The sequence below is a fragment of the Mirounga angustirostris genome, unplaced genomic scaffold (assembly GCF_029215605.1).
Source record: "Mirounga angustirostris isolate CCGP_5_RB_7025 unplaced genomic scaffold, mMirAng1.0.hap1 SCAF_3, whole genome shotgun sequence".
In the NCBI taxonomy this organism is placed as follows: Eukaryota; Metazoa; Chordata; class Mammalia; order Carnivora; family Phocidae; genus Mirounga; species Mirounga angustirostris.
The window spans coordinates 52360775-52384209 of NW_026991711.1; the positions used below are offsets into that span (position 1 = coordinate 52360775).

Below are 23435 nucleotides of genomic sequence, written 5' to 3' on the forward strand. Positions count from 1 at the left end.
AGTGGGCAAACTGAGAAAATTGCCCAAATGAATTTCTCGAAATGTACTTTATAACACCTGAGTGTCCGATGAGTTTTATCGCCAATTACGCCTTTCTTATTTAGGGAAATCATGTACTGGTTTCTGAGTTAAAATCCTCAGACTTAAGGTGATTATTTTTTAGTCCCAGTGCTTCTGCTAACTAGACATTCTTTTTTTTTTTTTAAGTAAACATTCTTCATGTAGGACTTATAGAAGTTTTGTCATCAGATATGAAGTAGGGGTAGGGCAATATTCTTAGAGGGACAGATAGGCTAGGTAATATTTGCTTTCTTTTTGTTGACTAAAAGAGTGTTGACTTTGTCTAGGCAAGTTGTGTCCCTTTTCCCAAATAATGCTTGTGAGCAAAGTTGTTCCAAAGGCTGTACATGGTGCAAATGCATGTGGTGAGTATTTTCCTCAGTGCACTAGTCATTACTTAACTGACTTTATTACTGAGGGACAATTAAGAGAAAAGAAGATATAAGTTAATATAAATATGAAATTGATTTTAAAAAATTTACTTTTGGCACTAGCAGACTCCTTAGGATTTCTTTTGTGAGTAGATAGAAATTTACTATATGTAAATACATGTCACTACTCAGCTTTTGAGATCATAGTCATCTCTCATTATATAAAAAATTGTGGCCAGCTTTGAAATTTGTTAAATTAGGAATTGGTAAAGTAGGACAGATTGATACGGGTTTATAGAAAGATTCCAAATTACGGAAATCCTGAGGCCACAAACCTCATTTTGTTGTATTTTTAGTTGCAGGAGGTCAGCCACTTGCCTTTCCCCTGGTGTTGAGTGACCTCTCCTTGGCCAGGCAGCCAGGAGCCCCATAACTGAGAAAGCCAATAATACAGAGAAGTCACGGGTGACTTGGCTTCCAACCCCATGACCTCTGCAGGATTTATAAAATGGCCCAGAGACCATGTCTGGTTTCACAGTGCACCAGACCCATTTTTGATTGAGAGTGGGGGAGAGGAGGGAAAAGGCAGTACGTTTATCTGAAGAGAATGACGTGGATCCGTTTTTTTTTTAAGTGAAAAAATTAGAGACCAACCCAAATCCTAAAAATGATTAGTAGTGGTCTAGAATGCCCTGCAACCTGTAAAAAAGAATCAGGGACATTGACCAAGAAATTTCCGGGACGGGTACGAAGTGGTGTGATGTCTGCCAGCAGGCCGGCTGCTCACCTCTTATGTGGGAGGCCCCTTGTCTCAGCACTGCCTTTTGCTCGGCAGTCACTAAGCAGGAGTGTTAGACTCATGGTATCGGTCTACAGGTCATTTGTTTTATAGTCAACAGCGATTCGTCCTTCTTTATGTTGAGAACATAATGTTCATAAAAAAAAAAAAGAAATGAAACTCGAGAGCAATATCTTATTTATAAAGGGTTATACCCAGAAAATTCCCTGGTCTGGCTTTTGGGATGTAAGTGGCTGCATGTGACATTTTTATCCCCCTCTTCTGCCTAAAGAATGAAGTGATTAAGAGCTTGGAGCCAGACTGTGTGTTCATATCCTGGCCCAGCCACTTCCCCGCTGTAAGACTCTGGATCTCTCTGCCTCATGTCCCTCACCTGTAAGATGGAGATGATGATAGTTCTGGCTTCACAGGATGGGTGTGAGGGTTCCGGGGGTTTGTATCTAGGAAGAGCTTAGAACAACACTTACGATGTAATATGCCCTATACAAGTGTTTGTGGCTTCTGTTACCTCTCTTAGTTCGAGAAGCTTTCTTGAGTCCATTTAATGTATTTATTTATTTGAGATTTATATTTAGATTGTAATCATAGCTTTATAGTTTTGTTTTCTCTTTCTTTACCTGTGGATCTTATTTTGACACAAATTATGGCATCTACAGGACTTGATATTCAGTGCCTCAAAATAGAGTTTTGTATTTGTGCTCTCAGTAGATGATCATAGTTATTCCTTTGTTGTAGAATTATTGTGCCCTTTCCAATAAATGTTTTGGTTGATGTTAAGGTGGGGATAAGAAAAGACAGATTTTTTTCCCCAGCGTTCATTGGAATGTTAAGAAATGGAAAATATTTCTCTATCCTTGGAAACCAGAGTATTGAGAGTTGAATTGATGAATTGCACTTTATACTGTTTAAATGTAAATATTAGGTTTGGGGCAAGACAGAAAGATTCTGCTCATTACAAATATCGACATGGAGCCATGCACAGTAGACCCCCAGCTAAGGATTATTCTTCAGTGGCTCGTTGCTTCTGAGGCCGAAGTGGCAGAACTTTATCTTCATGACTCTGCAAAGAAGGAATTCATACAAGTAAGTACCTGCCTTACAGGGTGGTCGTAAGGACATATTTAACCATATACGATGTTCTGTGTCACATAGTTGATCTAGTAAGATGCCCCTTGATAGCAGAGTGGGTAAGTGCTTACGTGGTAGAGTCTTATAGTGGGTCCACATGTCAGCTCTGCCACTCTAGTCTAACCGTGGGTAGGCTCACTGGTCAGTTTCCTTATCTGCACTATGAAAATGAGTAGAGAGGTTACCTTACAGAGGTTTGTGAGGATTAAACATAATACCATAAAAAATACGCTTGATCTAGTGCCTGACACATCCTAAGTACTCAAAGTTAGATGCCGTTAATAAACATGTGTTCATATGAAAAGATTGAGTTATTCTTTGTTTTAAATTGATTCATAATTATGCCTGGTAATTAGTATATCTCCTACTACTCTGTTAATCCAGTCTTATTAGTGGGAGAAACTAGCATACTCAAAAGCCAGTGAAGGTTTAAATATCTTATAAGGGACCATGGACCACTTTGAGTATTTTGTAGGGTTCTAATAATAGAACATTCAGATTCGATGCACTAATAGGATGTTTTTATTGAGAACTGTGTGCCAAGCACCTTGTTAGTCAAGATTTTTATTTTATAGTCTTAAGGTTTTTGCCCCAGAATCTTCATTATCAGAATTTTGATTTAATCTTATTATAGGGTATAAAATAGTTCAATGAATAACCAGTGTAAATTGATCTATAACAAAAAAGGAACAGTCCAGTTACTCTTGATTCCTGGTTCAGAATTTACAAAGGTATTGTTGAAAGAAGTATGTGAAAAAGATATTCAGTAAAAATAACATTTTTCGTATTTTGTTTTGTTTTTTCTTGGACTTTTTGGATTTTTCTAGTTTATGTTTCGGTTTTTGGGCAGAAGGAGAAAATAAGACAAGGTGATCCTCAAGAAATGAGTTGTCAAGGAGAAGGAGTGGGTAGGAAAGGTGTTAGAACTCACTGGAGGGAGGCAGACATTTTCAAGTCATTTAGTCTTGAATAAACTGTGAGGGCTAAGGAAGAGCTTAGGCAGAGCTGGCATGAGCATAATGGTGCTTGGTGCTCATCCCCAAGTAACGTAGGAAAACATTCTGGAAATTCCTCAAAAAGTTAAACCTAGCATTATCATATAACCTAGCAATTCCACTCCTAGGTATATACCTAAGAGGAATGAAAATATATGTCCATGGCAACATTATTCATAATAGGTCAGAAGTGGAAACATCCTAGAATGGATGAATAAAATGTGGTTTATCTTTGCAGTGGAGTACTTTCTGTCAATAAAAAGGAAGGAAGTATATACATGCTACACCATGGAGGAAACTTGAAGTCACGTTGGGTGAAAGAAACGTCACCAGAGACCATATGTTTTATGATTACATTTATATGAAATGACCAAAATGGGCAAATCTCAAGACTGAAGTAGATTAGTGATTGCCTACAGTTGAGGGGCTTGGGAGAAATGGGGAGTGTTTACTAATGCGTAGAGCTTTTCTTTTGGTGTGGTAGACATGTTCTAACACTGATTGTGGTGATGGTTGCATTCAACTCGGTGACTATACTAAAAACCATTAACTTAGGTACTCTTTATTTATTTATTTTTTTCCCTTTAGAGCAAAAATCGCATTTATTTTTTTTCTTTTTTAATTTTATTATGTTATGTTAGTCACCATACATCATTGGTTTTTGATGTGGTGATCCCCGATCCATTGTTTTCGTATAACACCAGTGCTCCATGCAGTACGTGCTCCCCTTAATACCCATCACTGGGCTAACCAATCCCCCCTCCCCCCTCCCCTCTAAAACCCTATTTGTTTCTCAGAGTCCATAGTCTCTCATGGTTCATCTCTCCCTCCAATTCCCCCCGCCCATTTTTCCCTTCCTTCTCCTGATGTCCTCCATGCTATTCCTTATGTTCCACAAATAAGTGAAACCATATGATAATGGACTTTCTCTGCTTGACTTATTTCCCTTAGCATAATCTCCTCCAGTCCCATCCATGTTGATGTAAAAGTTGGGTATTCATCCTTTCTGATGGCTGAGTAATATTCTATAAGTACACTTTAAATGGATGAATTGTCTGGTCTGTGAATTATATCTCTGTAAGGCTATATTTAACAAGGCTAAGCATATTTATATTACAAAATTAAAGTAGTTTTTACAGAACTAAATAGAAAAAAAATGAGTGAAGACATGTTCTGATTCTGGTGACAGTGGAGTTTATTTAAACCTGTATTTATTTACTTTTTTTAATTGAGTTATTATTGAAATATAACATTATATTAGCTTCAGGTATACAACATGATACGATATTTGTATATATTGTGAAATGATCACCACAATATTTACTTTTTTGGTGTTTTTTTGTGTTGTTGTTGAAACATTAACATTTCTTTTTGTTTGTTTTTTGTTTTTTGTTTAATTGACAGAGACAGTGAGAGAGGGAATACAAGCAGGGGGAGTGGGAGAGGGAGAAGCGGGCTTCCCGCAGAGCAGGGAGCCCAGTGCGGGGCTCGATCCCAGTCCTGGGATCATGACCTAAGCCAAAGGCAGACGCTTAATGACTGAGCCACCCAGGCACCCCAAAACATTAACATTTCTTAACTTAGAAAGCCGTGTTTCCAATTGAGGCCAGAGTGTGTATTTCAGAAAAAAGCCACGCTGCATATTGTGGAAGGAAAAATCCACATCCTTCTATCAAGATTGATATTGTCTTTATTATTTTATGTTCCTAATTGAGGGTGTGACAGAAGTATTTAGATCAAGAATTTTATATAGAAATGGAGACTATACTCCCATACAGAGTCTCAGGTGGATGAGGTTTGTGCAGTTCTGTCTCCAAGAATCCCAAAGTGTCATTCTCTGGAGGAGATGTATTTGTCAGGGGCAGGAAGGAAAAATGTTTAATTTGCATAGAGGGGTAGTAATTTAGGGGAGAGGACCTCGTTATACAACTGGGAAATAATACTTTACTGCAGACAGCAAGAATCTTAGAGTTCTCTGATACTAAAAATGAGACTGGAAACTTTGTTGTTAGGAGATTGTTTCTGGTTAACCTGGGGCATGCCTTGCCTTCTCACTAGCTCTCCCGACGGTTACAAGGAAAGGGATGGAAGGTGGGGGACGTCCTGCAGGCTGTGCTGCGGTACTATGAAGTGCGGGAGAAGCCGGCCGCCCCGGAGAGCTGCAGGTCTCTGTTCTGCAAGTCCCTGTTCGACTGGCTCTTGGAAAACGCGTAGTACAAACCTGTGGCCAGTACATCTTACCGTCTGGGGAGAGGAAGAAACAGATAAAGATGCAGATGGTAAACTTTGAATATTAACACTGATAAATGAACTGGGAGGGAAGTAAATTGAGCTTTTCCAGCGCAGTCATCCCACGTTGTATATAGTTGATACTTTCGTAATCTCTGTCAAATATTATCTTCATCATTCTTCTATACACGTGTGTAGTGTGTTAAGACCCTAAGAACGTTGATTTGAAGGAAGGTTTGACCATGAGGTTTTCAGGGACATTGACTGACAGATTCTTTTTGCATCCAAATAGTGCTGCTACAGACCACACTGAGGTGGCTGAGGATAGGTTCCAGGGATAAAGCCTTACAGTTCTGCTCCTTTGCAAACAAACGCTATTCTGTTGAGAACTAACCTGACAAAAGAGCTTTGAGGTTAGTGGGCTCCCGCCCCACCCCCCATAGAATTTCTGTCTTATTTTTCAAAGTCAATTTTATTTTCATAGCTCAACTCTCGGTAGCTTCTTGAATCTCCCAAACTAGTTAATTTCTTAGAAACATATTAGTATTTTAGGTTTCTATAAATACCATAAATGATAGTTTCCCCAGCCTTTCGTGAAATGACATTATTTGCTAATGTTGCCAATCCATCTGGCATGAAAATGAGTGTGTGTGTATGTGTGTGTGTGTGTGTGTGTGTGTGTGTGTATGTAAGTAAGGGAGTACTTTAACCTTGCCTAGTGGGTTTGTGCCCTTTTTTATTTTACTGTTTTCTTGGTTAGAAACCCACTGTTGACATTTAAAAGGTGCTTTAAAATAAAATGTCTATAAAGATTGTGCAGTAAGAATTTTTATTTCTCCTTTTGACTATTTTGGGTCCCCACCTTATCCTATAAATGAAAATAAAGGTGCAAAACATGCTAAAATTTTAGAAATTAATGTTAATATGGAAATGCATTTAGAGAAGCCCAGTAATGATTTTCATTTTCTGATTTTTGAAAAAAAAAACCAAACACATACACAAAACTCTCTGCTTAGCAAGGATAAGCTTTTTCTAGAAAAAGAGGGGATTCCCAGCCCCTCCTCCCTTCCCCCCGATAAAATGGTATCTGCTCTATTTTTTAAAGTTGTCTGACATGAGTTTTCTGGCTCTATGTTTTCTACTACTTTGTCTTTAGAAACTGCAAGTTGACTTGAATTAGAGGACCAAGATTGTGTCTTGGTTTTGTATGAGGGTATGCACATGTGAATTTTTGGTTCTTCCATTAGCGTAAATCTAGAGTAAATCACTTTTTGTTGGGGGCTTTGGTTTTGCTCCATTACATTTCCTTTTTTCCTGAGCATTGACTGTTCTGGAAGCTGCACAAAGTGTAGAAGACACAGCACCCACCGAGGGGCAAGGAATAAGGCACTTACATTAATTTGAATTAATCATTATGGTAGAGAAATGTATTTTATAATGAGAGAGTAAAATTTGCTTTATAAGAAAAATGCCAAAAGCTACTTAAATATTTTGAGGTTACAGTGTAAACTTTGGTTTTTCTCAATTTAAAATAAAGAAATAGAGCAAGCCTTAAAAATAATTTTTCCTAAAGTTTCTTCAAGTATTTTTTAAGGTGGAGAAATGCAGGAAATCTATATAGCCAGAATGGTTTCCATCTTTAGCTTCTCAGAACTTGAGATGCAGCAGCACTGGACTGGGTTTATACACGCTAGGAACTGGGTTGTTGATTAGAACATGGGTTAACTGATTATTAAGTTTAGATTGGATTTTTACAAGTATATAACTATCAAGCTGTGTTGAGTAACTTCGATAATGTATGGGTTTGATTAACAGCAAATCGAGTTCTGAATTTCTTTTAAACTCAAGTGAAAATATATCCATTTTGTAACACTTTCTGTGCTTGAAAATGTTTATGTTTATATCTCTTATGGTAATAATCATTTTGAAGTAAGATTTTCCTCCTACCCTTGTTTTCTCTGCATTTACCTGGAGCTGTACTGGACTCAGAGTTCCTTTATGTAGCCACTACGTGATGACAGACCAGTCTTTGGGTGTTGGCATGTGTGCTAAGAATCCTAATGGAGCCCCACCCCTGTATCCACTTAGGGGCATAGAGAAAAATATTAAGTATTGGCAGATGCGAAAAGAAGCGTGAGTAAAGCTCCTTATATGGAGAGAAGTATCTTTTGATCAAGTACAGCCTAAACTTACTTTCTTTAAAGGCACTTTGTGATTATTCCAAAGACATCTTATGTCTGTTTGGTTGCTTGGTCTCCGGAACAGCCGTGTTTGTTGAGAGGACCGGACCGCCCCTCACCCCCGTCTCCTTTTATTACAAGTCTCCTTGACAGATTTATATTATAACATTGTAATCTTGCCATTCTGTGCATTTCGGCCCTTACGAAATTACCATGTCTTCTTCAGAACTGTTAAAGTTGTGATGTGCATTGAGTTGAATTCTGTTTATCAATCTCAGGACCCTTGAAGGATCTTGGGAAAGAAAGTGAATGAGGTCTCTGATAAGGGTTTTATTTTAGAACATTATTTTCGACTGAAATATAGCAATTCTTTCATATTCTTCTTTTCCCAAGCCAAGTTTAAATTACATTTATATTTTGGAGATTATAAATGTTGATTTTAAAAGTATTTCCTGATTTATACAAAATGAATGATTCATTTATAAATCACAGAAGAAAATTAAAGTATCTATTGGGATGGTTGATAGAATTTAATGGAGTAATAAAACCTTTTCACTCAGTGAATACGTGTGATAACATCTTTATACTTTGAAAAATGTTCCACTTACCCTTTCAGATATTTGATGTCAGTTAATTCAATTCATAATACTTCCATTTTGCTTAAATAAGGGTTTTATGTTGCTGGTAGGAGAATTTAATTACTTATTAAATGTACCAAGTATAAAGTGAAAGATCATTTATCCACGTGGCTTTGACATCAGTGCACATTTCCTAAATGCAAAACTTAACCCTGACTCATCATCTTCGGAGTCCAGACTCAAGATGTCCTCTTAGTTAATTATTTAGCTAATAGTATTCTTTCACAGTTAACTATCAATTTCCCATCAGTATGTTGCTTTAAATTTTATATTTCTCAAAGGAAACTTTCCACAGTTAAAAAATATATAGTAATGCATCCACACTCAGGGTATAGGGAAAATACTTTTCCATTTAAAACCCTGCCCACCTGTCACCAGCACAAGACAATTAGAGCTTCAGTGGGAATTCTATGGTTATACTAAAGTGAAATGCATTTTTTTTTTGTCATTTTTAGCAGAAGACCCCACATGCATTTACTCACTTACTGTATTCCTGCTCTGAAGATGCAGTGTTGGTCACTCTTGTCACTTTATTTATTTATTATTATTATTATTATTATTATTATTTTTTAACCATCCATGTACATTCCTTTCACATGGGTAGAATTGTAGTTCTAGAAGTCCATTGTTTTTGTTGTAATGTTTGAATACTATTTAATACCAGGTTTTAATATTGCTGGATTTGCTAACTTTGGTTAATTGTGCAGTGTTTAAAGTAATTCACATTCTTGTTTAATATATATATAGCAGAAGCAGCTTTGAGTAATTGTAGCTGTTTATTTGTGCAGAATTACTACATTAAGATCTTGTATAACAGTAACTTTTTTGGCTTTTCTGTCCTTTGATATGTTCATTTACCAAAATATGAACTTCAGGATGCACTATACTTTTGTTTTTGCAGTGGCTCAAAATAAACATTTCAGAAATTACCTTTGTAATCATTTGCAATTCATTGTTCTTCTATCCTTTATGAATTGTTTGTCTGTTATCTTTCCTCTCCCAACTAAGAATTCTCCAATAAACGTAAGAGATGCCTGGCCTCGATTTCCTTCTATAATATCTCGTTAACTACTCTGTCCTGAACTAAACAAGGGCATACAAGCGGAACTGCCATGATAGAAGACATATCAGATGATCTCCATGCTTCTAAAGTGGTTTCCGAGTACTAGGGAAGCTAGGTATTTTTAACCGGACACTGGATTCTAGCCATATGTTCAGGTGCCTCTGAATGCTAACATAAGTGACTTGAAAGGCTGTTTGCCCAATCTGGTTTGCACTTGAGTGCCAAGTAGAATATTATGGTTGCATGTCGGGAAATTCTTCTGGCCTGGGTGTAGCACTCCTTCCATAGGATATTGAGAGCATCCATACCTCTGTCATGCCATGAGCATCAGGCACTTAAAAGTTAGATGCTGATTGTTTGTTGCTAATGGAATATGACTTGTCTCTAAGTATGTAAGGCCCAGAAATTAGGGAATGATTTTCTAGCTTTGTGTGAATGTTGTAAAATACTAGGAACTAATGATAGTAAACAGTGGCTTGGGTGTGAGTGGATCCCAGTCACCAACAAAACAATTCAAAAATGCTGAGAAAAAGTAATCAAGATTCCTTAGCCTGGAATTCCACAAAGGAAAAAGGGTTCAAAAGGAAGAGGAAGTTGTGACAAATGGCATTTGAACAATTTTGCACATTGGGATCATTTGCCATCTGTGTCTCAGCTGGGATAGTGAGGAGGATGAGGGACAGGGCTTGAAGAGTTAGCTCAGGGACACCTGGTGGCTCAGTCGTTAAGCGTCTGCCTTCGACTCAGGTCACGATCCCAGGGTCCTGGGATCGAGCCCCGCATCGGGCTCCCTCCTTGGCGGGAAGCCTGCTTCTCTCTCTCCCACTCGCCCTGCTTGTGTTCCTGCTCTCGCTCTCTCTCTCTCTGTCAAATAAATAAAATCTTTATTTTTAAAGATTTTATTTATTTGTATGACAGAGACACAGTGAGAGAGGGAACACAAGCAGGGGGAGTGGGAGAGGGAGAAGCAGGCTTCCCGCCGAGCAGGGAACCCGATGCGGGGCTCGATCCCAAAACCCTGGGATCGTGACCTGAGTCGAAGGCAGACGCTTAACGACTGAGCCACCCAGGCGCCCCTAAATAAATAAAATCTTTAAAAAAAAAAAAGGTCAGATTTTTCAAAGTGTGAAAAAAAAAAGTTTTTTTTTAAATTAATTTTTGATGTAGTGTTCCACGATTCCTTGTTTGCGTATAACACCCAGTGTTCCATTCAATACGTGCCCTCTTTAATACCCATCACCAGGCTAACCCATCCCCCCACCCCCTCCCCTCTAGAACCCTCAGTTTGTTTGTCAGCGTCCACAGTCTCTCATGGTTCGTCTCCCCCTCCGATTTCCCGCCTTCATTTCTCCCTTCCTGCTATCTTCTTCTTCTTTTTTTTTTTTTTTTTTAACATATATGTATTATTTGTTTCAGGGGTACAGGTCTGTGATTCAACAGTCTTACACAATTCACAGCGCTCACCATAGCACATACCCTCCCCAATGTCTATCATCCAGCCACCCCATCCCTCCCACCCCCCACCACTCCAGCAACCCTCAGTTTGTTTCCTGAGATTAAGAATTCCTTATATCATTGAGGTCATATGATACATGTCTTTCTCTGATGGTCTTATTTCGCTCAGCATAATACCCTCTAGTTGCATCCACGTCGTTGCAAATGGCAAGATCTCATTCCTTTTGATGGCTGCATAATATTCCATTGTATATATATACCACATCTTCTTTATCCATTCATCTGTTGATGACATCTTGGCTCTTTCCACAGTTTGGCTATTGTGGACATTGCTGCTATAAACATCGGGGTGCACGTACCCCTTCGGGTCACTGCATCTGTATCTTTGGGGTAAATACCCAGTAGTGCAATTGCTGGGTCGTACGGTAGCTCTATTTTCAACTTTTTGAGGAACCTCCATACTGTTTCCAGAGTGGCTGTACCAGCTTGCATTCCCACCAGCAGTATAGGAGGGTTCCCCTTTCTCTGCATCCTTGCCAACATCTGTCCTTCCTGACTTGTTAATTTTAGCCATTCTGACTGGTGTGAGGGGGTATCCCATTGAGGTTTTAATTTGGATTTCCCTGATGCCGAGCAATGTTGAGCACTATTTCATGTGTTGCAGCATTGCGTTTATAGCAGGAACAATGAATGTATGAAACTCACTCCTTGGGAATGGTGGTGGCATTCTTTTCTCCTTCCTTTGTAGGTTTTGTAATCACCTGCTTTTACTTTTGTGCTCTAGGACAAGGAGGATACTATTGTAGATTGGAAAGAGATAAAAATAAACATTTTCAGAGAGAATCGAAGCCCCACCTTTGACTTTTTAGGGACTCCCTCTTTTAAATGGAGACCTGCATGGACTTCTGAGCTTGGAGCAAACGATTAAAATGACCCGTGTGTACTAAATCCTGCCCACTGAAATGCTTTGGCCCAACGTGAGATCATTATCAACACTTGAAGGAGATTCACATTTGAATATGTTTTGAATTACAGCTTCTCTTGAAAAATTGGAAGCTCTGGAACCTTGGCCTCCTCCTGTGTGGCGACAGTTTGGCAGGAGCTGAATAATGATGGCCCCTTCAGTCCGGGCTTAGTAGGGTTTTTTTTGCCTCTGGCGTGACCTGTTCCATCCACTTCACCCATTTCTCTTGCCCGCTGGGGCCCTAGTGGTGTTCGTCATGCAACCTCCGACTGAAAGCAGATGAGATCATTAATGTGCTTGGGAAAAATCTGAACAATATTCTAGCAACTCTTCCATTCTCCAGGATTGCTCAAAGAGGGGAGGAAGGTTCTAGAAATTATAGACTTGAGTTCATTGCTTTTGCACAAAAGACAAATCATAGTTGTTAAAAACACAGCCTTTCACGTATGTAGACAAGAAGGGAGAGGCAGCGCAGGTTTACCGAGAGCAGATTCTCTCAGATCTCCATTTCCTTTTTCTTTCTTTCTTTCTTTCTTTTTTTTTTTAAGATTTTATTTATTTATTTGACAAACACACAGAGAGAGAGGGAACACAAGCAGGGGGAGCGGGAGAGGGAGAAGCAGGCTTCCCGCGGAGCAAGGAGCCCAATGTGGGGCTCAATCCCAGGACCCTGGGATCATAACCTGAGCCGAAGGCAGACGCTTAACCATCTGAGCCACCCAGGCGCCCCTCCATTTCCTTTTTCAATAGAATTGTTCAATTGGCGTATTGGAATACCAGGACCTAGTATCTGTATTTTAATGAGGCATTTTCTATGAAGAAAAGAATGAACAATTGTGGCTTCTTGGCTTTCTGAGAATGTGTTCCCAATGACTTGTAGTTAATAGGTCAGTGTCTGCCTACAGGGTCAGCTTCGGCCATCTGATGTACAGCTGTTTTTACTGCCTTGGGTGAAGATTGTGTTGGAGTATACTGACCAGGGCTGTTGAAGAGCATTGCGGAGAATACACAGTGACCATTTTGAAGGATAATATTCAAACAATTGCAAACAAACTAGGACAAGGAGCTTCTGAATCTGTTTTTTTCCCTTTTGTCCTGTGACTGAACCATGATTTGACATTTTCCTCCAGAGGTGGGAAGGTTCTATGTTTACACACTTTTACAAATTGAATATTTTGAGCTCAAATATTTTCCTCCAAATACTGTATTTTTATGACTTGCTAGTTATAAACTTAGTTCTCTCCCAGTTACATAAGTTCTATGAAACAGGAATTGATGCCTAGAGACCCCTTAGGGGCTTACAATGATGTGGACTTGTGCAGAGTCAGAACAAGGCTGTCAGAAAAAAATAAGCTGCCAGAATTACATCTGAAATCAACTTCATCTCCTTTTCTGTTTATAACAGAATATGGGTAGTTGTGGGGCGAGGGGGCATGGATTCTGGGGAGATTGAAATGTTCTGATAATTGCTTTTCCAGCTTCTAAGTCTATGTCTTTGAGTCACCTCAGTCGCCTTGTGGTAAATGTTGGGCCAACTGAAATTGCCTAAATTTGGGCAAGCCAGCTGACCTCTTTACTGCCTCGAACCCTGAGAAGCCGTGGCTTCCAGGAGGGGTCCCTGGTTAAATGGCAGAGTCTGCGGTTGACACAGAGCTGGGGAGGTAACAGACAGTATGTTGAATGCGTCTGATCACCTAAGGCCTCAGTAGACCCAAATGGCTAAGTGCTCTGGTAAGGCAGGAGGTGAGTGTTAGGTCTGTGTAAGTACAGGGTAGTGAGAGATGAGAGACCCTCAAGGCTTCTCTCAGAAGGCTAAGAGGCTGCAGGGAAAGTAAGCCATTGCCAGCACCCTTGTGGGAGTGGAATGTGTTTGAATGGGGGAAAAAAAGCTATACTATTAGTCCCTGCCTTTATGGAGTTTATTATTTAGAAGAAGAGTCATTAAATGAGTAATTATAAATACAATTATTTACACTACTGTTTCAAGGGTGGTGGGAGCCTAAAACAGAGGAGCCTAATTGGGCTTCCCTAAAGATGTGCGGCTGAGGAAAGGGAGTCAGGGTGGTTGGGGGAGGCGGAGAGCTTTTTCGGGAGAACAAACGAACACCTTGAGAAGAGAAGGCTTGTGGCTTATTTGAAGAACCAGAGACCAATTTGGCTAGAGCCTGAGGAGTTGTGACACATCTTGAAAACTATGTAGACATCTTAGATAGCTCTCACTTAGATGCTTAAAGAAAGTATTTGTGGTTTTGTGTACTGCAGTAATGCAGGTTTTTTTTCTACCGTAGCAGTTGGTTTTAAATCTGTGGCGTGGTGGGCGATAGTCTTGCTTGACCCTGTGTTTTTTAGACAATGCCTGGAGGTTGCTGGAGTGGGGGGTGGGGTGGGAGGGATGGGGTGACTGGGTGATAGACACTGGGGAGGGTATGTGCTCTGGTAAGTGCTGTGAATTGTGCAAGACTGTTGAATCTCAGATCTGTACCTCTGAAACAAATAATGCAATATATGTTAAGGAAAAAAAAAAGAGGGTAGCGGGAGGGGAAGAATGAAGCGGGGGAAATCGGAGGGGTAGACAAACCATGAGAGACGATGGACTCTGAAAAACAAACAGGGTTCTAGAGGGGAGGGGGGTGGGAGGATGGGTTCGCCTGGTGGTGGGTATTGAGGAGGGCACATTCTGCATGGAGCACTGGGTGTTATGCACAAACAATGAATCATGGAACACTTCATCTAAAACTAATAATGTAATGTATGGGGATTAACATAAGAATAAATAAATAAATAACTAAATAAATAGACCATGGCTGGAGTAGGAGGTTGAGTCCCAGATACCATCTTACAAAGGACAGAGATCAAGTGAACCATCCACATCCATGACGGTCGAATGCTGAAGGAGCCAAAAAACGCTCATTGGCGTTTTCACTGAAAGACAAAAGGCTTCTTGGCCTGGTTCAGAAGGAAAGTGGGGTTGGGGTGACCTCAAAACCATTTTTAAGCATCCAAAGGGCTGTCAGTGGGGACAGATCGAAACTTGTGACCCTAGAAGACCAGGTAAGGATCAGTGGGTAGAAATTAGCAGCAGATTTCCGCTTGCTCTCCAAAAATTAAAGCTGTGTAACAATGGGCTAGACCCTTTCCATGAGAAAGAGTGCACTTGTCCTTGGAGATGAGTCTGCAGTGCTGGCTGATCACTCTTGCAAGTTTTGGTAAGAAATCCAAACCGTTCCTAATTTTGGAGTAGGTGACCTGCTTTCCCATATACTGCTTAATTTTTCCCATGGCAGTTTAGTGAAGTTTAGGAACATAGGCTCTAGGGTTAAAAGAACTTGATTTAAAATCACAGCTCTGGGTGCCTGGGTGGCTCAGTTGGTTAAGCGACTGCCTTCGGCTCAGGTCATGATCCTCGAGTCCCTGGATCGAGTCCGGCATCGGGCTCCCTGCTCGGCAGGGAGTCTGCTTCTCCCTCTGACCCTCCTCCCTCTCATGCTCTCTGTCTCTCATTCTCTCTCTCAAATAAATAAATAAAATCTTTAAAAAAAAAATAAAAAAAAAATAAAATCACAGCTCTACCACTTGCAACCTGTCTGTACAATCTAGAGCAAAGGCCTGGAATGGTGGGATTTTCCTCCAGGGGCGATTTTCATTTGCTCATGACAGGTGCCTGGGGGCACAGCTAGTCTTGGAGCTCCTGAATTTAAGTTCAAGCCATGAAGTTTTCTGACTAAATCAGACGGCTGGAAATTATGCTGCACACCCGGGCCAGGGCCTATGCATGAGGGGAGCAGCCCGCCAGGGTTCCAACTTGAGAATTGCTTTGTTGGACGGGGTGGAGAGAACTGACTTGCCTTTCTAAAGCCCCATGAGGCTGCCGAAATACTACTCTGTATCACAGTTTCTTCTTCAAGCTTGGCAAATATTCCGAGGACAGAAAAGTGGTGTTGAATGCCAAGCTTACTTGCTGGGGTTCTTTGCTTTTGCTAGATTTTGACCCACTGATTCCTCAATATCCTATGAGCTGTTTGATGCTTCCAAGAGCCTGTTTTGATATTTTATCCAATTTCTTCTCCCAGGTAAACTGCTTATAATATTTTAATTTACATGTAGTACTTAAATTTTTTTCTTTTTTTTGCTGTTCTCCATGTGCTTGACCCTTGATGTCCCTTTTATTTTTGCCAGTATTTTTATCTTTTTTCAAAGGGTCATAAATGCAAATGACATTAAATTTCAAAAGGTATAAGGACATACAGTGACAAGTCCTTACAGCTCTCCAGCCACCAAACAGCTCTCTTAGAGACAACAACCTTATCAGTTTCTGCTGGGCAGCAGTTGTGTTAAATAGAATGTTTCAAAGCTTGGATTGGCTGTTGTAACCTATTGTTGGATGTTAATTTGAAAGTGTCAAAAACCAGGAAATGGTTACCATGAAAGTCAAGTTAGTGGTTACTCCTGGGGCAGAAGGATATATACAGGAGGCTAATGTGTCAATAATACTCTATTTCTTGCCTTGAATGGTGGTTGAACTGTTCCTATAGATTTGTGCAATTCTGTATATATGTTTCATTTAACATGTATGCGTGCATGCACACACACACACACACTGTTTTGTTTTTGTTTTTTTCACACACACACTGTTTAAAAAAAAACAACAACTGCAGGGTGCTTGGGTGGTTCAGTCCATTAAGTATCTAAATCTTGATTTTGGCTCATGATCTCAGGGTCATTAGATCGAGCCCTGCCTTGGGTTCCATGCTGGAAGTGGAGCCTGCTTAAGATTCTCTCTCTCTCCCACCCCCAACCCCACTCACATGTGCTCTCTCCGCTCTCGCTCTCTCTCTCAAAAAAAAAAAAAAATTAAAATTAAAAAAGTAAAAAAAAAAAAAACAAAACTGCAAAATTAATCATCTCAAAAACAACCAGAGAGAACAGATGGATTACCTGCAAAACAGCAGTTTGATTCACAGCAAGTCAACAGTTCTGATAGAAGCCCAAAGATAATAGAATGATATCTTCAAGTGCTGGTTAAAGTCAGATCTAGAATTTCACATACTTCTAAACTATTTTTCAAGAGTGAACATAAAATTAAGGTAATTTCTAATAGCCCCACAGAATTTACAGGTAATTTACGTACGCCAAGAAAAACTGCTGACTATACCCCTTTCATAAGAAGGACATTGAATGCTATAGAAACAGTGAAGAAGCAATGTTTCAAATAATAATTAAAAAAATGAAAGCAAGGAGGAGCAACCACCCAAATGCAATACTGTTCTTATAATAATTTCTACGTACTCTCTATAGCCAGCACTTCACGTCATTGAATCCAGATATCAACCTTGTCATTATTATTCCTATTTTTCATGTGAGAAAAGTCAGGCTCAGAGAAGTTAAGTGTCTTCCCCAGTGGGCATAGTGGTAGGCCCAGGTCTGCCAGGCTCCAGTTCTGCTCATTACATTACACTGTGTCACCATATCTAAAAACCAAAATACATAAGGTGACAAAATCACCTGTAAATAACACCTAGAGACAACAACCATTTACATTGGCATATTTCCTTCTAGTTTTTCTCCCATACATATATTTTATACAATTGGAATTTCTTTTATTTCATAAATATTTTCCAAAACTTTTTTTTTTTTCCTTAATTCCACATTTACCTTTGGGCTTTCCAAGTTTGGTGGTCAATGAATCTTGCCACTCTCTCAGCTAGAAATAACCAGAACTCTTTGTTCTGACTGATATGTATAATGTTGTATTTTCTTTGCATTCCTATTATGTGGTGCTGCTTTGAGCCAAAGTTAGGGCAATTGACAGTCTTTACAGTGTAAGTATTTTAAGTAGATCTTTTGAGAAGGGCAGTATGTAAAAAAGATCTCTGGTTGGCTTCCAGAAACCAGGCGAAAGTATTTGTTATCTCAGCTTGACTGTTTGATTTTCCCCTTTCCTGCCTTCACTCTTTTTTTTTTTTTTTTTAAGATTACTTGTTTATTTATTTGAGAGGGAGAGAGAGAGCATGAGCAGGGGGAGGGGCAGGCAGAGGGAGAGGCAGACTCCTGGCTGAGGGACTCAATCCCAGGCCCCTGGGATCATGACCTGAGCCAAAGGCAGACGCTTAACCAACTGAGCCACCCAGGTGCCCCTCCTGCCTTCACTCACTCCGTCCATCAGTGCTGACAACAAGAGAGGCAATTCCAGGCAGTTTCATGTCCCTCAGAACACGAGAAGAAAGAGTTACAGAAAGGACAGATGTTCTTTCCAAGCTCTAGGCCCCCTTTTTTTCAATTAGCTTTTCCCTTTGCCCCCTTATCATTTTATACAAAGTGCTTCTTAGGTCCTGTCCTATAATAAGCGCCTAATAGATGTTATCAATTTTAAACACCATTCTTATCCTATAACTTCTGAGTTCCACTAGAAATGTCAGAGGGGCTCGGTGGTGATTACTTGTAAGCATGAGAAGAAGAGTCCTAGGAAAGCCGTTTCTCAGTGTGAGTTCATCATGAAAAAACATATATATTAAATATAGCCAAGTGATAAGCAAGAGCGATGGACAGATTTCTTAGAACAAAGGCACAGATGATGGTGCGACAGTGGAAGAGACAGAGAGCAGATGACCAGGGAACCTAGAAGAAGGAGACAAAGGGTTTGTCCAGTGCAGGTGGTGTAAGGCATTTAGGGAAACCAAGTGTAAGAATTAGAGGTAAAGGTAGATGTTGAATTTTTCCTTTTTAAAATTCAATTCTTGTTCAAGGGCATGTCTACTGTCTTGAAGGAGGTCTGCACAGGCTCCTAGTTGGAAGTATACAGGTCTACTTCAGGAGGTTACACTTCAAGTTATCACCCCTAGTTTATGATTTTTTGTAATGATATTGTTTCTGCCAGCCCTTGTGTAAGGCAATGGGGGGCACACATGTGACAAAAACATGCATCTTTTTCTTAATAAGGAGACATCAGTTGTTTTATGTAATGCAAACTGTGGGATATTAAGAGAAGTAAGAACATGAAATATATATATGGTATATGGTATGTGTAGTGGGAAGGGGAGGTGGAGAGAAGAAAACGTGCCCCCTTATACTTTCACTTTCACCAAAATTTAGTATTGTTTTTAGTTTTGCCCAAATTTAGTATTATATTTTAAATATCTGCCCTCTTGGGATGGTGGTATAGTGGTTTTGGGTTTTGGCAGAATGGGACAGAAAATCCGCGTTTCCTGCTGCCACAGAGAGTTGTGAGCAGGAATATAGAACTTTGTTCCTAAGAAAGGCAAATGGAACAGTACCGCAGCATGGGCCAAACTGGCTAGAGATGAGGTGGGAATGTGTCCACCTCAGAACATGCCGGTGGGGACAACTGAGAAGAGCTGAGCAGCAAACAGATCAACTACATCGAAGTAACAGTTGTCTCCAGTTTCCATGTGTACATGAGCAATTTCATACCTTCCCTCCATACCTTGAAATTATTGCAAATGCCACCTGCAACTAAAGACTATGATGGACATCTAGGAAATAAGGGGAAGAAAAACATCTGCATTCAAATCTAAATGTCTTTAGGATACTTAGAATTGACTAAGATTCACTTTTCTGCCATCGTACAGAATGGGCCTGGAAATAGAGAATAAGTTATCAATAAGAAATCAATTCTATTTCTTAGACACCTGAGTTAGGGTCTTTAAAACCTCATACAACCAATACCTCCTTTAGAAATGATGTTTAAGGGGCGCCTGGGGGGCTCAGTTGGTTAAGCGTCTGACTCTCGGTTTCGGCTCAGGTCATGATCCCAGGGTCCTGAGATAGAGCCCCAGTGTCTTTCTCTGTGCTCAGCAGGGAGCCTGCTTCTCCCTCTCCCTCTGTCCCTCCCCCTGCTTGTGCTCTCTCTTTAAAATAAATAAATAAATCTTTTTTCTTATTAAGAATTGGCTCACATGTTATGAAGGCTGGCAAATTCAAAATATGCAGGGTAGGCAGCAGGCTGGAGATCCAGGGAAGAGCCCATGATGTAGCTTGTATCTGAAGGCAGTCTGCTGGAAAAACTCCCTCTTTCTTAGGGGACCTTGGTCTGTTTTCTCTTAAAATCTTTCACTGATTGGGTGAGGCCCATCCACGTAATGGAGAATAATCTTCTTTATTCACAATCTACTGGTTTAAAATGTTAATCTCATCTGAAAAATACCTTTATAGTAACACCCAGATGTGTTTGACCAAATATATGACACTGTGGCCTAATCAAGTCGGCACATAAAGTTAATCATCACACTGAGCTCTGGGGCCTGGTCAAAGTAAAGACCCCAAAGGACTATTCCCACAGTGTAAAAGTGAAGTTGGGAAGCTGGAAAAGAATCACAACTCTCCGGAGCACCCTGGGGATTGGAAGAAAACTAACCTGTTCAAGATGTTAGTATTATCAAGCACAGAATGTAAAGTAGTTGTGTTAGATACATAGAGGAAAGCTTAAATATGAACAGGGAACATCTCCATATCCACTAGGATGGTATAATAAAAAAAAGGACGATAACAAGTACTGGCAAGGATGTGAAGAAATTAGAGCTTTTATACACTGCTGGTGGAAATTTAAAAATGATGCAGTCACTTTGAGAACAGTTTGACAATTCCTCAAAAAAGTAAGACAGTTACCATATGAGCCAACAATTCCACTCCTAAGGATATACCCAAGAGAAATGGAAACACGTCTGCACAAAATCTTGAACCTGAATGTTCATAGCATTATTCATAATGGCTCTGAAGTGGAAGGGACCTAGATGTCAATCAACTGATAGGTAAACAAAATGTGGTTTATTCATATCATGGAAGATTATTTAGCCATTAAAAGGAATGAAGTAGGGATATAAGCTATAAGATGGAGGAACCTTAAAAACAGGATGCTGTGTAAGATACCAGACACAAGAGACCACATGTGACATGATTCCATTTACATATAATATCCAGAATAAGCAAATCCATAGTGACAGAAAGTAGATTAGTGGTTGCCAGGGACTGGGGGCTGGAGAAAAAGGAGAGTGACTGCTTACGGGTACAAGGTTCTTTGGGGTGATGAACATGTTCATGTTTGAACAACTCTCTGAAGATCCTAAAGTCCCCCGAGTTGCACGTTTAAAAAGGATGAATTTTGTGCTAGGAAATTATATTTCAATAAATCTTATAAAATATGAGCAGAGAATAAATACATATATTATACATATACATATATAGATATATATTTTTCAAGTGGGCTCCACACCAAATTCGAGGCTTGAACTCACGATCCTGAGATCAAGACCTGAGCTGAGATCAAGAGTCGGATGCTTAACCAACTGAGCCACCCAGGCACCCTGAAAAATATATTTTAAAGACAAACTTCTTTTTTTTTTTTTTAAAGATTTATTTATTTATTTGACAGAGAGAGACACAGCGAGAGAGGGAACACAAGCAGGGGGAGTGGGAGAGGGAGAAGCAGGCTTCCCACGGAGCAGGGAGCCCGATGCGGGGCTCGATCCCAGGACCCTGGGATCATGACCTGAGCCAAAGGCAGACACTTAACGACTGAGCCACCCAGGCACCCCTAAAAACAAACTTCTAAAAATGAAAACTTGAAATGAGAAAACAGTGGTTGAGTCTAATGGCTGATTAGACATCGCTGAAAGAGAATTAGTGAATTGGAAAAAATTCTCCAGAGTATAGTGTAGAAAAACAAAGACAGGATGCATGAGAGAAAGGTTAATTGCCACTGAAGGAAAGGAGAACTAACACGTGTAATAATTACAGAAGGAGAAGAGGGAGAAAATAGGGTATAATTAGTATTTGAAGTTTGCTGGAAACTTTCTGGAAATGACAGAAGAACCGTCCACAGATTCAAGAAAATGAACAACTCTCAAGCAGAAGCAATACACAGTAAATTTTCTAGGAAGAGCTGTATACATATTTGTCTACTTTTTGAGATTATTGAATAAGCAAGCTAAAACGTCCAGGGCGATCAGTAAGAGAATATAGAAATTGCATATATTCAAACTAGTAGAGAAAAAAGTAGAAGTCAAGAAAAGATAGAAAAAGAAACAGAAGTAGACCAAAAATTAGAGAGCACAAAATAAGATGGTAGATCTAAAAAGTCTTTTCCTCTTCTCTTATAGGTGTTCCCAAGACCACCCCCAATAAAATTCCTACGCAGGAATATTCAAATCTATTTCCAGGGCAACCTGATCTGTGAAACTGGTACAATTGCTCTGGAAAAGGACTGAGTATTACCTGGTTAAGTTGGACTTGTGTGTGTCCTATGTCACAACCGTTTTACTGTTAGAAAGAAACTCTAGAGATAATCTTGCATATACAGACCAGGAGATATGGGTAATGCTCATGAGCAGTAGACTGGATGAATAAATCGTGTTATAGGCATCCAATGGAATTTTTAAAAAAGATTTTATTTATTTACTTGACAGAGACAGAGAGAGAGAGAGCACAAGTAAGCAAAACGGCAGGCAGAGGGAGAGGAAGAAGCAGGCTCCCCGCTGAGCGGAGAGCCCCACATGGGGCTCGATCCCAGGACCCTGGGATCATGACCTGAGCTGAAGGCAGACGCTTAACTGACTGAGCCACCCAGGCGCCTCACATCCAATGGAATTTTATACAACACCAGAAAAAGACCATAGCTACATGCATCAACATGGATGCACTGCAAAAACATAACAGCAAAAGAAGCAAGTCACTGAAGAATACAAGAAAGTGAGTCCATTTAAAGTTCAAAAACAGACAAAATCATATACTATGTCATATATATATATATACACGCACACACACACACAAACACACACATATATACACACATCCCTTTGGAGTCATACATAACTATAAAAATAGAAAGGAATAATTAATACAAAATTCAGGACAAGGATTTGCCTGTGGAGATTGGGAAAGGGAAGAGCACACAACAGAGGCTTCCAAAGCACCTGTAATATTCTATTTACGAGTGGTGAGTCCCCGGATGTTCAACTTATTTCTTTCAAATTATACACATCCTTTACATAATATTTTTAATGTGTGGTATACGGCACAACGATAAAAATTCATTTAAAATAAATTACTCAACAAAATTTATTCAAAGGAGGCTCTGGGGTATGTTAATAGGTAGTTTCTGAAAATGTTGAAAAAAAAAACTTTGAAGAAAAATGATGTGAGCACAACTGAGGATTAAGGAAAAAAAACACTTTTCTGTGCTTCCTGAAATGCCCCCCCGGAGAAGGTGTACATTACTTGGGTTTTCTGTTTGTCCGCCTCTGAAAGTTGGGGCGGGCGGGGGTGAGGGAGGAGACTGCTGTCCACGCCGGCAATCAAAGGGCAGCTATTACCACTGGCTGTCTTATCTCTAGGTCTGTCTTGAGTCTCCTGGACGTGCTCCTACATGTGGATTCCCACCCCCAGCTCCTGACAGAGGCTTCACTGTCCACTCTTGCAGTGGATGTTGCAACGAGAAGGCCCTGTTGCCCCACAAGGGGGCTGGATCAGAGGAAGACACTGGAGGGAGGTGGGCAGGGGAGGCAAGGAGGACACCTTAAGCCAGAGCCTTTAGCGGGAGTC

The 23435-nt window shown here is 40.0% G+C and overlaps 1 protein-coding gene across 7 annotated transcripts in view; it reads left to right on the top strand.

Moving 5' to 3' along the window:
- The window catches only part of AKAP11 (A-kinase anchoring protein 11), a 65135-nt gene extending 42778 nt beyond the window's left edge, over positions 1-22357 (top strand). For 4 of the 7 annotated variants that reach the window (XM_045869506.3, XM_045869507.3, XM_045869508.3 and 1 more), the window contains 2 exons: positions 2153-2313; positions 5412-9329. In XM_045869506.3, coding sequence (XP_045725462.1) covers positions 2153-2313; positions 5412-5567 — 317 coding nt within the window. In that variant the 3' untranslated portion in view covers positions 5568-9329. The other 3 variants (XM_064586058.1, XM_064586059.1, XR_010409992.1) reach the window with 3 other exon arrangements.
- Positions 22358-23435: the final 1078 nt, after the last annotated feature.